General features: G+C 42.9%; 1 protein-coding gene across 1 annotated transcript in view; it reads right to left on the bottom strand.

Annotated features, from left to right (window-relative positions):
- Positions 1–17,859, bottom strand: part of LOC310784484 (protein NLRC3-like) — a gene marked incomplete at its 5' end in the record, with an annotated part of 67,493 nt that overhangs the window by 48,912 nt on the left and 722 nt on the right. The window contains one exon of the mRNA XM_083645471.1: positions 6,298–6,354. Within this exon, the coding sequence (XP_083501597.1) occupies positions 6,298–6,354 (57 nt within the window). The remainder of the gene's footprint in view (positions 1–6,297; positions 6,355–17,859) is intronic.

Below are 17,859 nucleotides of genomic sequence, written 5' to 3'. Positions count from 1 at the left end.
AACCTGTGTGCGTGCTGGGGAGCGCAGGCAGTGAAATTTGGGCACAACATTAAAACGAACGGCTCTCAAGTAGGACTCGGTTCCCTTCGTTCATAGCAAAGAGCCGTTCAATAGATTCGGGTCGTTCGCGAACGTCACAACACTAATGATCAATGTCCATGTCTTTCCTAGCACAGGCAGCAGAGATGCTTCAACTGTTGTACTTGATCCTCCATTTTCGATAACAGCGGACAGACAAACTATAATTATTCCATCAATTGGCCATTTGTTTGAAAAGTAAAGCCTCTGTATTGGCTTAAAATATGTGATATTGTGAATCCGCAATGTTTCTACAAGAACTTCTTAAAAAACTTTGGTACGTCCATCTTTTGTTTTGTTGTTTTCCATTTCATTTTCTTATTAGTTGTGTCTGAAGTGAACGAGCTGTTTCCGCTGCTTGTTTCCTGTCTAGGGCGGGCTCTAGGCCGGAAACAGGCCGAGTGACAAAATCCCTTGTAATCGGAGGCCAGGCTCTTTCTCGCTGAGAAGAGCCTGGTGACGTGAGGTTATGATGATGTGGTTGTGATAGGAAATGGACGCACAGCGGTAGTTTTCAAAGCATTTCAACGCTTCGTTTACATGCAGTTCGGCACAAGATGCTCTATATTACTGCTGTGTGCGCGGAGGGCTTGCTTGTTGCTTTTCGGGAGGATGGGTTTTGTCATCAAGTGGACGTCATTGCTAAGTTAAAAACAGTTTTATTGCTGGTGGCGCAGGGGCAGCTGATGTCGGTGGGCAGGGGGAGTTTTGGACCCGCCCGCGGTTTTTTGAGTTTGTTGTGCTTTTAATTTCAGAGTCTTTCTGTGTATTGAGCTAATTGTTAAAACTGTGGTTGTGTTACAGTGACAGTGACATCCATTTGTTTATGCAATGTCATTTTCATAGCTGAGGAGGAGTAATTATTGTGTGTAACTGTAAAGAGGGCAGCGGGATGTTTTATTTTATTGGTGTGACTTTTACTTTGGTATCCAGTAACGTGCGCTCTCACTCCTTCACTTCCGGTCTGCCGGTGAGCTGCGGACAATTGCCACAGCTGTGGCAAATGGGACAATCAAATCAAGTCAGCGTCTTCCCTACCAAAGGATTGCCAGCATTGCCAGTCTTCAGTGTTCCAGAGTGAGTAAGGCGGAGGCTGTGCGTCTGGTCCTGGTGGTATCGTAACTTTGACTTTGACAACAAACCTTTCCTTTATTGTGAGCTTATGGTGCTGGTGCATCTTGTTAACCCTTCCTTAGCAGAGAGATTCTTCCTGCTTACGGCTCGTGCACATCTACAATGGCAAAATCGCTGTTCCACTGTTGTCGCAGCGTTCTGTGGGCATGGAAACCAGCTTCCAGCTTGGAGCTGTAGAAACGTTTTCATGTAGATGTACACAGAAGGGTGGGGGGAGGAAATGTGTAGGAAGAGCTGTCATTGGGTAGCTTAACGAAAGGTCCCGCCCTAGTCCCGCCCCGCCAGCGTGAAGCCGCTCAGAGACAAGTCGCCTCTAGTCTGCGACAGCGAAACGCTGGGCGGTTCCTGCGGCAGGGGGCGCGAGGTTGAAATGGACCAATCAGACGCGGAAATAGAGCAAGACAGCCTATCAAGATGCAGCGTCAAAGAGCCGCGACGGCTCGTGCACACCATGAAACGCTCGGCGGCATGCCTCCTGTGAAAGCCTCTTTGACGCTGCATCTTGATAGGCTGTCTTGCTCTATTTCCGCGTCTGATTGGTCCATTTCAACCTCGCGCCCCCTGCCGCAGGAACCGCCCTGCGTTTTGCTGTCGCAGACTAGAGGTGGCTTGTCTCTGAGCGGCTTCACGCTCAAACGGCGGGACTAGGGCGGGACCTTTCGTTAAGCTAGCTCTTCCTACACATTTCCTCCCCCCACCCTTCTGTGTACATCTACCTGAAAACGTTTCTACAGCTCCAAGCTGGAAGCTGGTTTCCACGGCCACAAAACGCTGCGACACAGCGGAAAAGCGATTTTGCCATTGTAGGTGTGCACGAGCCGTTAGTTGTCCTCCCGCCTGTCGCTCTGGGGCGCTGACCCTTGCGTGCACGCATTTTAACCTGCATACCGATATTTGTATTGTCTGCCTTTTAGCCCTTTGATTTTACTTTGCTGTACTAGATTTGCTTTTACTATATTTAAAGGAACATTGTATCGTTGACCACTAACCTGTGTGTTTGAGTGTGTATAACCCACGCAGTCCTCTGAACCTTATTTTACCTGAGTCTTAAGCTTGTATTCTCAGTTTGTTTGTATCATTGCTTGTTCAGTATTTGCTGCCCACCTTATTTTATCTTTTTTTTTGATTTTATCAAATCATTGTACTGTATATCATTGTTCCTTGAACTTAAGTAAATCATTGTGGCAATCTATCCTGGTGTCCTGTCTCCCATACTTACTGAGGTGCTCCTACCCATGGTGTATTTATTGCTGTTTTGGCACGGTTACTGTACATAACGATACAGCGACCTAAAGAACCTGGCTGTGGAAGACAACTCATCATAATCCGCCCTCACCAATGCGCAAAGGTGCACGCAGTGCACACAGAGACCTCAGACTTGCACGTACAGTAAGCTATACCTTAGATATATATATATATATATATATATATATATATATATATATATATGTGTGTGTGGGTGGTGTGGGGGGGGGGGGGGGGTTTACAGCCACTGATAGGTGTATGAACAGAAGTGTAACCAACCCCAAAATGAACTTATTTGGAATTTCAGGAAGGTTGGGCGTTATTGTGGTATTTTATCTACCTGGCTGACTTGTTGGGAAAGACGGTTTAACTGTCTGCTGGCTGACCTTCTCCTTTAACTCTTAACTCATTCATGGCCAAAGACGTCTTTGACGTGTTATCAGGAATAGCCCAGAGGGCCAATTTGACGTGTTTTTGTTTTTATTAGTACAGCGCGTAGTACAAAGACTTCCCCAGCCTGTGACATGTTATCAGGTCCCTAGCCTCAAAGCAAGCCGACAACACGTTATCAAACACATACCGCAGCTGTTGTTTTGAAATGGAAGAGGAGGAGAAAACGGAGAAACGCTGCCTGTTGCATAGAGGAGAAACGCCATTGAAACACCCCTCGGCGCGCTGCGCTGGTCGCCTCTGCTGCAGGGCGAACCTGGATTGAGTTGTTCGCGGAAGTCAAACCAACATGATCGATCTGGTTCCAGCGCCTGGTCCCAAAGCCAAGCCGACCCCGTTCCTGTGTCGCAGCATTCGTCCCAGCCCGAACGAGAGGAGGAAAACGATGCAGAGGCAGAGGAGGCTAGACGCTGATCTCAAACCAGTTTGGTGTTCCCCTCCTATGCTAATTTGCGGGGCGATCAGTAGTGTTCCCTGGGAAGAGGTGCGATCCAGCAGCAGCTGTGGACAGAACTCTCTCTCTGTGTGTGTGTGTGTGTGTGTGTGTGTGTGTGTGTGTGTGTGTGTGTGTGTGTGTCTGTGTGTCTGTCTGTGTGTCTGTCTGTCTGTCTGTCTGTCTGTCTGTCTGTCTGTGTGTCTGTCTGCACACTCACTAACACTGAGTAAACTGTATTGTTGAATGTAAAAAAAGCACTTCATGTATATATATATATATATATTTTTTTTTGTCATTTGTGTCATAAGGAATAATATTTACATGTCTGATGTCAATACAGTTCAAAATAAAAGAATTGAGAGCGAGTTCTGCCTGAGATTGTGTATTTTACAAAAATGGCCTTTTCTCCTGTTTGTCTTCTCAGAGAGACCTTTTTGGTGAAAACAGGGTGTATATAAATGGCTATAAGTAGAGTACAGAACATGCTAAAAGCTCTTTTTTTTTTCTCCTGGTGAACCCAGAGACGTACATCTTCATTTTGAGGTATTGCAAATCACTTTGGTGCTAATAGATAATTTACTGTGGGTCTTGAAAGATGACCAACAATTATGAAAATCTTTGGCCTGTGCTAAATATTGGCAGTCCTAAACTGGCCATGAATGAGTTAACTGTTTGTTGGAGGTCGCCTCCAGCAATTTTAACTGCTTGTTGGTCGACTTTCACCTCCAACTTTAACTGTTCATGGACTATAGAGTACCACAGGGATGACGTATTTTTGTCTGGCTTAACCAGAAATCGCTGCCATTTTGGTTGGTCAGGGAAAAGGCTATGGGGTTTTAGAATGGAGATTTCACTTAAATGCATAATATAAGTAACAACAACAACAGTTTATGGGAACGCAAATTTGGGTTCAGCAGGATAATCTTTCCTGAATGTTAATCACTTTTATGCCTTTTGTCGCGTTTTCTAAAAAAATTCATTAAAAAAACACATTTACGTTCCAAAAGTCATAAAAGTTATTAATGTTTGTGAAGCTTATCCCGCTGAACCCAAATTCACGTTCCCATAAACTTTTGTTAACCACATATTATTTTATGCATTTAAGTGAAATCCCCATTCTAAAACCCCATTCACTTTTCCTCTTATGAACCCGGAAGTATACTTCTGGACTCATTCCTGCGGTGCTCTATTGCCTTCAACAGTTAAATGCATTGGATGAATTTCACTTTCAACTTTTGATTGGTTGTTGGTTGAATTCCACCTTCAACGTTTGTCTAGTTGTTCGTTTTTGCCTTCAGCTAGTTTGGCTGGTTACTAGCTGAATTTTGCCATTGGCTCATTATTGAGTATTGTCTGTCTGGTTTATCCTTTAATGGGATATACTGGGTGTAGTCTGATCTTTCTGATTTTGACCATTGGCTCAATGGATTGATTCTTGGCTGGATTCTACTTTTAACTAGTTTCACTGATTCCAAATGATATTGAATGATGGTATTTGATGTTTGTATTTTTTACGACTCACTGTATTGAGTTGTTGCATCTGAGAGTTCACATCTAAAGTAGTTTCCAACTCATTTGCTATATAATCTGTGAGGGTTCTCACAGGGGAAGCATGCCTCTCCTTGTTCATGTAATCTAAATGGTTCCAGTTAGTGTTGCTAAGCTAGGTTCACTTAGGTTGATCTAGATTTGTAAAATTACATGCCCTTAGCCGTAAAAGTATACTTATTGTTTAAAGTATTTTCCAGAAACCATCTTAGGGTGTATTCACACCTGTTACTCGTTTGCTTTGTTCCGATTCAGGGGCTTAATTGTTGCATTTGTGCCTTAGTTCGTTTGTGTTCACAAATCCACAAATCAAGGCCAATAGCCTCCCGGGATGGAAAACAATTATTCCCAGAGATTTATATGCTTATAAGAATGTGTGTTGGGTAGGCCCACATTGTACGTCGAGTGTGCGAGAGAGAGAAAGCGGGAGGGAGAGAGATCAAATAAGCACCTCGCAACTTCTGCTATTACTATCATGGAGACTTCAGAGGATTACGCAGATGAACACCTGCCCTGTCAGCAATAAAATATTAATACATTTAATAATAGCCTACGTACAATTTGAGGAAGACATGCAATCAGTCTGAATCAGACAATCTTGTCACAAAGAAGGCTGGCTCTGATCACCATGACTTGTTTTCATTTACCATATTGGAAACCAGAGGTAAGTTGGTCGAGTTCAAACTACTGATGCAATCATAAAAAAATCCCCAAAGGTTTATCCATGCAAACACTAGTTTCACAAGTCGAAGAATCAAGATGTTGAGTGTGCGGGAAAGAGGAGGCGCAAGCTGTATCCAACAGGATTTATTTCCACACTCCAACTATATTCATTACATGTCAAGGACATCGCTAACATGTCACTCTTAGCTTGTTGAGAAGGAACGTTAGCTGGGAACTACGGTAACACCAGAGGCACAAACCCTCTCTCTTAAAGGGCCCGCAGCAGTAGGTGAATGTCTCTTAGTCTCTTAAGTTGTGGTATGCCACAATGTTGTTTTTAACCGATAAAAATGCTCGTCCTTCAGGCTATTACGCACAGTGCAGCTGACTTCGGCAGCTGGTTTATCCAAAAATGTGCAATGTTTCCTGTAGTTGTGTAGGATCGAGGTTGGATCACGTTCTCACCACAAAGAACCGCTACAGAGTTCGTTTGGAAGCGGACCGAGACCACCCTTTGTTGGCGATCTCAGCCCGCTTGTTTTGTCCCGCGAGTGCGATTGCTGTGTTCACACTCCCCCAAACGAACCGCACCAAGAGGGAAAACACTCAAACGAGACAGGCGTGAATACACCCTTACTTTAGTTTACTTAATGTTAAGTGTTGCAAAGCTCTTTCCAGTTGAAAATGCTACAAATTATTGCTTGTAATAACTTTTAGTTGCCAGTGTCACCCTATGAGCTCACCTTGGTCCTCGGTAACACATGAGGGACCTGCCACTGCTCCACTCTCTGTGGCTGTTTCTGGAACAGAGGTCATGTGGTTCATGATGTTAAGCTTTCCTAGGCAATATTAATAGATCATGTTACATGCCATTGTTGCTATGGTGTATAGATTCATTTATGATACTGGTTAATCTACGTTATACAATGCAAATATGCTACAAGCTAGATTGCTGACTGACAGTCTAGGTATCATATGGATCTTGAGATTGCTATGAATCCGTGATACCAAACATACATTCAGGCGCTGTCTCATCATAGACGTGTGGTCAATGGGTCAACATGGGGGAAATCCTCCTGTTCTCCACATTCAGCATAGTTAGCATTTAGCTGCTAGCCCAGCTCAGGCAGACAGGATCGGGGATTCAACCACCGCAGTAAACGCACATCTGAACAGACGTCTATGCAGTACCAGCTGTCAAATCCCCAATCCTGTAGTGTAGAGCCGCAGCACCGTCCTTTGGTGAGTCAGCCCACTGAGATATATGGGGGGTTTTCCCCCACCGTCTAGTCTCGCGCGCCAGCCGTAGTAACATTTTGTGGGTGCTCCCACACAGACTGACTGTATCTATGTCATGCTAGCTTACTGGCAAAGGTAAATATTGCTCCAATGTTGAACTGTCTTTATGACACCTCACACATGTCAAAAGATTGCTTGTAACAACTTTTAATAACCACTTGATGAGCTCACCTTGTCTCACATCCTCTGTAACAGATGAGGGACCTGCTGCTGCTCCTCTCTCTCTGGCTGTTTCTGAAACTGATGTGTTCATGATGTTAAGCTTTGCTAGATAATGTTGACAGATATAATTATGTCTTAACATTACAGCTATGATGCAGTGATTAATTTATGTTATACAATGCAAATATGCTATGCTAGATTCCTGACTGACCTCAATCTACACAGCTGCTGATAGAAGCCATTCTTAACTCATTGAGTGCCAGCCACTTTTGGAAAACGGATGCTCCCAGTGCCAGCCCTTTCAGAGCGTTTTCAGTGATTTCTCGAGGCCCACAGAATATTGTGTGATATTACTATGTAAACACCGCAAAAACAGACGTTTCAAATTAGAAGCTGAGATAATGAGCCTTTTGTGAAATGAAGCATTTCAAGCACATCACTGACTCTGAAGCTAATATTTTCTGATGTAGTGACACCTCAAAAATAATTTCCTTCAATAAAAGAGCGAAAACAAAGGAATTTTGATGGCAAAATAATATTTTTTAGCTGCAACCAGCAGCGCTGGCCTTCTTGCTGGTCTTGATTTACTGCTGGTGGGCATCAGATATTCTAGCTTGTGTTTTGCCAATCTGTCCATCGAGCCTGCTGTCTGGGTCGGTACGTGTTGTATGGTGCCCTGCGTGCCCCACCCCCCTCAACTGCAAACTCCTCAGTGGGAGTGTCTCTGGTGGCTCCCTGCTGCACGTTTGCTCTGCATGTTTCAAAGTGCGCTACACCCAGCTCTATTTTCACATCGTTCCGCCGTTTTTGTTCGCCGGCTCCCAGCGCTTCCAACTGAGAATGATTTGGCTTTTCAGAAAGACGCTGGTGTCGTGCTACTTTTCTGGCAACTTATCATGTGGATGGGCTATCGCAGCGGAGACGGAGGGGCTCAATTGTGGCAGCAGATTGGCTGCTGTTCACAGGCACAGCTAACGTTACAGCATTTCCGTTTCCCCACACGGCTTCTTCTACTCTTTTTTCTCATCTTTCTCTAATCCGGAGAGCACTGTCGCCACTTAATGGGTTCGTAAAATAGCTTCTACACCTTCAAAATCCCCCATACTTTTAGAGGAGATGCATCAGGCTTTGATCCACGTCCCACTGTCAAAAAACACATTTGCCGTCTTTAGACGTCATTGGCACTCTACGTTACTATTTGAATTGACGTTGTTCGACGTCATTGGCACTCAATGAGTTAATCTGTGTTAGTTGTTCTGACCTTTCTTTTTTATCTTTTTTTAATTGATTTACATTTTTAACATACAGGAAGAAAATACATCAAAACCACAAACATGTACAACAAACATAAAATACAAAATACACAAACACAAACAAATTCAGTCAGAAACATAACCCCTCTCTTCACAGGACCCCCTCCCTCCCCACCCACAAACCCACACATATTGGCTCACAGCACTATGTGTGCCCATCAGCAAGTACAAGAGTGCTGACCTTTCTTTTAAAATAACTTAGTTAGCAGTTGTTTTCCATCAGTTTGTACAATGCAATATACAATGCAAATATGCTATGCTAGATTCCTGACTGACTTCAATCTAAACAACTGCTGATATAAGCCATTCTTCTTAGTTGTTCTGACCTTTGTTTTTTATCTTTTTTTATTCGTTTAAATGTTTAACATGATGCAGGAAGGAAAAAAACATAAAAACCACAAATACCTGTATGTACAAAAACACATAAAATACAAAATACACAAACACAAACAAATTCACTCAGAATCATAACCCCCCACCCACACATATATTGGCTCACGCAGCACTATGTGTGCCCATCAGCAAGTACAAGAGTGCTGACCTTTCTTTTAAAGGGCCCAAATTTTGCTAATATAATGTATTATTATTTTATTGTTGGCCACCAGTAGAGTAACTTATTGCATCATTCATAGTTCAAAAAACTCATTGTTTATCTTGTACTGGCTCTCACTGCCCCCTTCAGTTCACCCTCTGTCTGAAACGCTCTGTTTTAGGTCCTGTCCCTTTAAGAACCCTCACCCTCCGGGAAATACTCCAGGCGGTCAGGAGGAGGAGGCGTAACTGCCTGCGCATGTAACAGAGATCTCCGTGGTAGTCTCTATCAGCGGAGACCTGCTGTGATTGAGTCCTCTCGGTCCTCATGGACGTCAAGTCGCCTTCGAAGCATGAAATGCGATTATAATGACCTAGTTGTGTGGCTTAGCCTTCCCAAATGTTGAGGGTAGTTTTTTAGAATTTAATACATAGAATTGGGAACGTTACATTCAATTTCATTCAGACTGCCTGGCACTCAATCGCCGCCATTTCCCCCCGGAGCTTCCACAGGAGGAGGGAGGGTGGGAGGAGGGAGGGTGTAGTGACGGTGCCGCGTCTATGTGCCGACAGGTCACAATGCCGATAGCCCACAAGCAGAACCAGCTGAGCGAGGCGGCGTGCAGCGTGTCGGTGGAGCTGGAGCTAATCTCTCCCAGCCCCCACGCCAAACCTAACCTCCCCCCATGCCTAAACCTAACTTCCCCCAGACCCTAACCCAAAACCTAACCTCTCCCACCCCCCACGCCTAAACCTAACCTCCCCCAGACCCTAACCCAAAACCTAACCTCTCCCACCCCCCACGCCTAAACAGGCCCACAGCCATGGGGTGTATATAAACCAGTCGCAAATGCGTGATATAGTGAAGTAGGGGAAGTTTGACCATAACAATGCTGCACTGTGATATCCACTCCAACAAGACGATGCACATTTTTTCAATAAAAACACATTTATGCAATGACTTTACATAATGTATATTTATGTCGCATCATTTAGACTGCGCTGTGATGTGCAGGAGCAGCAGGTAAAAGTTATAAAACTAAGCCTGCCCTGAATTAGCCTTGTTAGTTATTGTGAAAGTTAGCGTTAGCATAGTCTAGCCTTAGCACAATGCTGAGGGTTCCAAAATGTCGCCGATATGCTGGGATCCGTTTACAACATTTTTTCATCCAAGCGCCACACCGCAGTAAAAGGCAGCGTCACGTCTTCCTACATGTACAGACCTCTGTATGTAGCCTATATGAATGAAATGTCTAATTACAGTAAGCGCACGCTTTGGGACATAATAACACCATGGTGATATTCCCTGCGTAACTGCGCAGTGCGGTAGCCCTTTGATGTGTTTCAAATGGAATATTGTTTATCTACTATATATTGAATCCGAACTAGTTCACCCTTGTTTGTTTTTTCCACTCGCCCAGAATTGCCTTCCCACAGATGGATTATTTTCACTGTCATAGCATTGTGTTTTAGAAAACTATTGACCTGCTTGTCATGTATCAAGTCTGCCTTTCTTATCTCTAATTCCCCTTGTCTCAGTAAAAGCACCCTGCATTCAGCGTGTTGGAAGCTGCGTCTCCGTCACAGACATGACGCTGTGGCTTGGGGGATGGACATGATCACACATGTGAACGCTTTGGGCATAAATATGCCTATATGGAGCTTTGCGCCGAGATGAAGCCAAGCGCAGCAGGCCGACACGCCCACAATTAGGGCTTTGTGCTGCGCTATTCGGACGCAAAAACCCCCCGCAAAATTACCGCATTTGTGACGATAGAGCCCATTTATTTATTTGCAGGAACAACGCGTTTCCTCATTATATATATATATATATATATATAGAATTGGGTATGTGGACTGTCTGTTTCAAGTTCTGTGTTCGGCTACAGCTATGCCGTTTTACGTGCGATCGGGCTGAACCCTTCAGGGTGTAAAGGACAGACGAGGACGAGCTAGTCATCGAGCGCGCGTAGCGTAGTCTATAATAAAATAATAAAATATATAAAATTGAGTACGGTATGTGGACTTGGTTTGTTTGTTTCAAGTTCTGTGTTCGGCCACAGCTATGCCGTTTTACGTGCGATCGGGCTGAACTCTTCATGGTGTGTAAAGGGCACCCGTGCGGCTGATGGAGCCGATTTTCTAATTAGGCTAATTAGCTAATGATGTGATGTCATCAGTGATGATGTCAAAAGGGATGTCATAAGGGCGCGCACACACACACACACACACAAGGAGGCATTGTGACAAGACTGAGTGATGTCATAGGGGGGCACATGTTATTTGACAGATATATATATATATATTGAGATATAAATAAATGCAGAGCGTCCCTATCTGCTCCCTGTATGGTGTATTGAAGCCAAAATCTTCTCAGATCAGAGCACCAGAGTCTCTTTTGGGTTGAAACCTCAGTCTGAGCCCCCCCTCTCTATCCCCTCTAAACTTTCTTATGTAGAGCTGCTGTTTCTAGATTTGTGCACAGTGTGTTGTGTAGTCAATCCTCTCTACCTCTGTAAATATGGCACTTTAAGTTATAATAATTTTGTCTCGCCAGAAGTAACCATGTAGATTCCCACTATGAGGTCGGTTTATCAAAATGACGCCTGTATGGAAATCTGAATTTCGTTGTCGGAGATTGCTCCTAGCAGCCAGGTGCTCTGGGCAACAAACCGTCATACAGGGTGAAATTATTATCCGATGAACTGATCTTTTCAGCTCTATTGATAGGTTAATGTTTCCGTAGCATTTGATTAACGTTATGATTTAATTTATTTTGGAACAAATGTTGGTTTAACAGATGAAATCTAACTGAAGCATTGGCTACGTTGTAACTTGCGTTTACTAACTGGGCAGCCCAGTGCTGCTGTCTCTCAGTCGGGTTGTTTTTCTAACTAATGTTATCCAGCTGCCTGTCTCTTCTGTATCCTTATACAACAGCTACGAGGAGAGGAGCTTGCGAACATCATAGTCAAAGCTGACAGTTGACATATCCAAAGTTGACAGTTTTTCCCTCTCAATTGACAGCTCCTTAGTTTCCCCCTCCCCTCAGGTCAAGAGTCTGGGTGTCATCCTCGACAGCTCACTTTCCTTCAAATCTCACATCAGTAATATCACCCGGTCTGCTTATTTCCACCTAGGCAAAATAAATCGTCTCCGCCCTTCCCTCACCCCCCACACCACCGCTATTCTTGTGCACAGCCTTGTCACTTCCCGCATCGATTATTGTAACTCCCTCCTCTTCGGTCTCCCTCAGAAATCCCTCCATAAGCTCCAACTGGTCCAGAACTCAGCCACCCGAATCATCTCCAAAACCCCCTCTTTCCATCACATTACCCCTGTCCTACAGCAACTACACTGGCTCCCGGTCAAATTCTGCATAGATTTCAAAATCCTCATGCATACATTCAAGGCCATCCACAACCTTGCCCCTCCTTATCTGTCTGACCTCCTTCACACTGCCACCTCTACCCGCTCCCTCAGATCCTCCTCCTCCATACCTCACTGTCCCTTCTGCCCGGCTCACCACCATGGGGAACAGAGCTTTCAGCCGCTCTGCTCCCAAACTCTGGAACTCACTCCCACCTGACATCCACAATATTGACTCCCTCCCTCTGTTCAAATCCAGCCTCAAAACTCACCTCTTCAAGATTGCATACTCTCTGTAATTTCCATGGTGTTTTCTTTGTTTACTGTTTAGTTTTTTTATCTTGTTTCTCTTGCACTCTTCTTATATTTTATACTGTTCTGCTTTTATCTGTTGTTTTGCATCTGATTTTAACTCTGTAAAGTGTCCTTGAGTGACCTGAAAGGCGCTTTTAAATCAAATGTATTATTATTATTATTATTATTATTATAAAGCACTTCCCAGAGATATAAATACTCTCCTCGTGCTTTACCCAAAATAAAACCTTCAGTGTCTGTTTGCGACAGGCTAACCCGTTAGCTATTAGCTAATGGCTGGTATTGGGAGGTAACGGGAGTTGTAACATTATAAAACACATTTCCTGGCATACACAGGCAGTTGGACAACCTGGTAAGTTCTGAAAATATGTGTCTGTTATTCCAGCTATCGTTATCGGTTGTGTCGATGAGTATGGACCCGTGGCAGGCGAACATATGATGATTGATTGATATGTGCAAGGTTTAATCAATAATATTTAACATGGAGTATTCAGAGAGCCCATTCAGGCACGTTTAATTACCGTATATAAAAGGGGAAAATAAGGAAGTAGGACAGGTGCCTGCTTGAGAAATGCAGCAGTGGTCTGAAGATGTGTGGAAATGTTCCCATGGAAAGTCACAGGTGCTGCAAGGTGGATATTGAGTAAGTTCAGTGTCCTGTTCGGAAACAAGTCGGGGGGAAATGAGGAAGTAGTGGTGAGGTAGGATATTGGTTAAGGGAAATGATTTGGCGGAAATTTATTATAAAAGACAAGAGAAATCATCAGTTGGGGTCTTCACGTCCCTATGCGTGCAGATGCTATTTCCGATCGAACCACGAACCAAACCACGGACTAACCAGCCAGCCTAAACCAGCCACGGAGCGAGAGTGAACCCCGACCGAGACCCAGTTTGAATCTAACGGGTAGGAAACCTTTTCAACACAGGTGTAGGATGTAAACCGTATAAGGAGATCATCTGTCGTTAACACAGATTACGTTTAGATGGGTTTCGGGATGATTTCTTCTCTCCGCCGCAGGAAAGGAAGTGGGTTTTTAACTGTTAAATTATATTATGTTCCTGTTGGTTAGCGGCTGGGAGGAAGTTCGATGTGATTAAGCGGGGATGTTCATGGCTTAAAATGGTTAGTGAAGCCGTTTTGTTTTTAAACAGGAAATATATAGTATGAGGGGATAAGTTCTATTTGTCAGAAGTTTGGGAATTAGTCTATGTTATACGTACCTACACTCCTTGGTATAGAATGGAGCATTATTGCATTGTCTTTTATGTTAAAATCCTCTAAATGAATTTCCCCACTTAAAGTAGATGCATTTAAATAAACTACATCTATAGGGGAATAGATTCCATTTGTTAAAAGTTTGGAAATAAATCTGTTTTATACCTGCACACCGGCATTTTCAATGTGACATGCATTGCCATCTATGGAAAGGGGTTAAATGAATGCTCTCATTCGATGTAAATGCATTTATATAAACTACATCTATAGGGGAATAGATTCCATTTGTTAAAAGTTTGGAAATAAATCTGTTTCATACCTGCACACCGGCATTTTCAATGTGACATGCATTGCCAGCTATGGAAAGGGTTTAAATTAATTCTCTCATTCGATGTAAATGCATTTATATAAACTACATCTATAGGGGAATAGATTCCATTTGTTAAAAGTTTGGAAATAAATCTGTTTCATACCTGCACACAGGCGTTTGAGAGTGACATACATGCAGTCACCTATGCTCGCTCATGGTGAAAAGGGTCGAAAGATGACCAGACCTAATACTGGTACGATTGTAAAGGAATTCAAGCGATTCAGGATATAAGGGGCTCATGGTGAGAGATTGACGATGGCCGGTGCCCCGTGTATTAGAAGGTGCAGACCGGGCATAATAGTAATATTACCATTGACGATCTGTCCAGGACCTGGGAGACTGAGGATAAGTTATGTAGTATTTTACATGATATAGAACACTTCACATGGGAGGCGAGTTCGAGCCCTCGGGAGATACAAATGTTTATTCCCCATATAGCGGATGTGGGGAAATAAATTATTTCATTAAAGATACACCTGAACTGGAAAGTTGGCACTCAGAGCTGATTGGGTTTTTCTATAGGAAAAGGCCTAAGATACAGCATTTTATTCTGGGAACACTTGTACTGGAACTTACCTGGCTGGGAATTAGATAAGGCAGCATTTTATTATGGGAACCATTGTAAAGTGGTTTATTTAGCTCAGGTGTCTACAGTAGCCTACGTCTGCAATTTGAACTCGTTTAGGGAAGTTGGATTACCGTAGATCTATTTTTATATGGGTAGGAAACCAGTGGTTAAAGAACGGAACAGAGCCTAGAGGAAGCATGCCATTCTACTTAAGGAAATTACATTTCAGTTATTTATTTTATCTCAGCTGGATCATTTCAAGTCCTGGATAATAAGATCTTGTGGAAGCATTACTTTAAACAAGAAGTGTTAGATTTGGATAGGGGAGAGAAAACACTTCCTCTTTTCACTGCATGAAGCAACAGGTTAGCAGTGGCCTGACTGAGCTATTATTAGAATGGGTGCAGAAGGCCACATGCAGCCACACTCAACTGATACTGAAAGTTACAGTAACTGATTAAAGTGTACTGTAGCCATGCAAAAGTTATTGGGGTCCAACTAAAAGGACTTAAGCGACATGATAAATTACAGTAAATAATCAAAATATACTTACTATGGTCATGATTTCAAGAAGGTTAATTAATATTGGAGTTGGTCACCCCACCAGAAGGGTTTTGTGCTTGAATTGAAAGTGTTTATTCAATTTAAGGTTAAGAAAGATGATTTGTGTTATTATGTTATGTTTAAAAGTGTGCTATGTGAACGTTTAAGAATTGTATTGAAATTATATTTGTGCTGTGCTAAGCAATGTGCTAAAATAAAAAGCAACTATATGCACCAATACCTGATCTCATCTCTCTTATTTGAACGAATGTTCATCCTTTAGGTAGTAGCCTCTTCTCGTGATATAAAAATACTAGGAACATTTGGTCTAGCCTGACGTGTCACGTCTTTTAAGGTTACTCTGGAGGCCTTTGTAATGACAAGTTTAAACGACCACTTGACAGGAAAGGTGGATTAAAACACCGTCAGGTTAAGCAAGAATTGTCATCTCAAGGGAAAAACTTTAACACGACCTTAACCAGTGCAGATTAACACATAGTTAGAATTAATTCCAACACACACAACATCAGACAAGTGCTAGAGAGAGCCACCGATAACTTGAGTGATCTCCCCAAGGGGGCGTAGGCCACTGCTTCCGAAGGGGGGAAATACAGCAGGTCGGACTCAAGGATTTTAGGAGGTGGTTAGCAGTTGGACGAATCTCTCTACCCCGCGGGTTACTAGTGAGCTAGGCATTCTATACCGTAGCAGATGTCCATAAGAAAAATGACCAGCGGATAGGCTAGCTATAGAAGAAAGAGGTGTAACCCGCGTCGATACGCTGTACGGCATTATCGAGCACAATGACAGTTGTTAGATTGTTAGTAATGTAATGCCGACATTAAAGAATGAAAGTTAAAAGCTGGCTAACACAAGCGGCTAATGCTAGCATGCATCCGTTAAAACCATTGATGTATTAAAATAACCGATAACGATAACATGTTTGTAAGATGACCTGATGAAGAGCTGAGGCTCGAAACATCTCAGTAAAATATTGAACTTTGAAACATAACAGGTTATATTATTTTTACTATGATTTCTATCTAACCCAGCACCCCTAAAATGATGTGCCTATTTTTCCCCACATTTTATAATAACTACAACAGCCTGATTTTTCATGGTAACAGCAATTTAAAAAAATGTAAACTGTATTTATGAGCGGTATTTCAAGATTTGTATCTTATAATTGGAGCAAATGACTTCCGGGTTGATGTCTAAAAACGGCATGTGGGAAGTCATAAACTAGCGGGAGTAGAGCAAACACATTGTTGATGTTATTTTCATAGGATTTGTTGATGGTAAACCATGCATTAAAAACACCAGCCTCACCCTTTAAAGACACATTCACACTCTGCTGATGCCTATAAAGCTCTGCTAGCTGTGCTTTATTGGTTGCTTCTGTGTGATGTTCATGTATGTCAACTACTTCTGTGTTCATCAAGTAGTTAGCTGCACTTCTCTCTTACTGTAGCCTGTACTACGAAGCTATCTTAACAGACCCGCGATCTGTCACTTTGATCTGGTTTGACTGAACAGGATCAAAGCTATCTAGTTTATACGACGCTGGTTTTCTACTCGATAACTGAAGCTGGCTTTATCTGGGATCTGCCTGTGCACGCGCACGTTTTTCGCTCGCGCACAGGCGCGCGTCCACGCGAAAGAGGTGCGCTAGCCAATCACATTATGAACAGCTGAGTTGATCCACGCCCACACCCATTTCCTCATTCTATGAAAGCGCAGTGCGTGATCAGAGTTTTAGCGGATATTTAATGTAACCTATGTCAGAATGAAAATCCGCGTTGGATATAGTCTGCCGAAGGACTGCTAAAGCTGCCGCTTGTATTCACATCAGTCATTTGATTTACTTTGATCAGCGATTTCTGTCCCCTAAATGTGTAATCTCAGCCTATAAATTTCCACAATCTGTAAACCTATTTAGACCATATATTTAGAAACGCATGCTCAATGAATAATGATCTCTATCACTCATGTGTGTGGTTGCACTGATCGAATAATTAATATATAAAATAATGATAATGCTGATGCCTAATATAAAAGAGAAAACTGCTGAACTGAATTGAGACGATGCGGGCATAGTTTTCATTGATAAAAACTAGCCTATTTTTGCTCATATATTGGCATACAGCCTACAGGACACAGTTCCAGCTGAAACATGCAAGAGTAGCCTGCATATTTAGTAGCCTATTGGGGCTATCCCATATTTATTCCATATCTATATTATATGTATAGGCTTTTCTGGCATGTAGGAGAATATCACCCTCACTCCATTTGAGGCTCCGTGTATGATATGCGCTGCGTGATTAATAGTGATCATATTTCTCCACGCATCGTTGAGCTGTTAAGACATAAAGTGGTAAGTAGGCTTAATTTAATTATGTAGCCTACAGAGCCACAAATGTTTTTCTTGTTCTATTCTCAGTTGACTACAATCTATTTTTCATATGGCGATCTTATATGAATGGTGAGTGACTCCAGAGAGCCGATTATATGGGTCTGTCATGGATTTTGATCTTATCCTCTGAAGCTAACCTGGTCGGGACCAGGTTAGCTTTGCAGCGTGAGTTGCCATGGTGATTAGAAGTTAACTTGCTTTGTAGT

This window comes from Poromitra crassiceps, assembly GCF_964638095.1.
Source record: "Poromitra crassiceps genome assembly, chromosome: 10".
In the NCBI taxonomy this organism is placed as follows: Eukaryota; Metazoa; Chordata; class Actinopteri; order Beryciformes; family Melamphaidae; genus Poromitra; species Poromitra crassiceps.
This window is presented reverse-complemented; position numbering and strand designations above follow the sequence as displayed.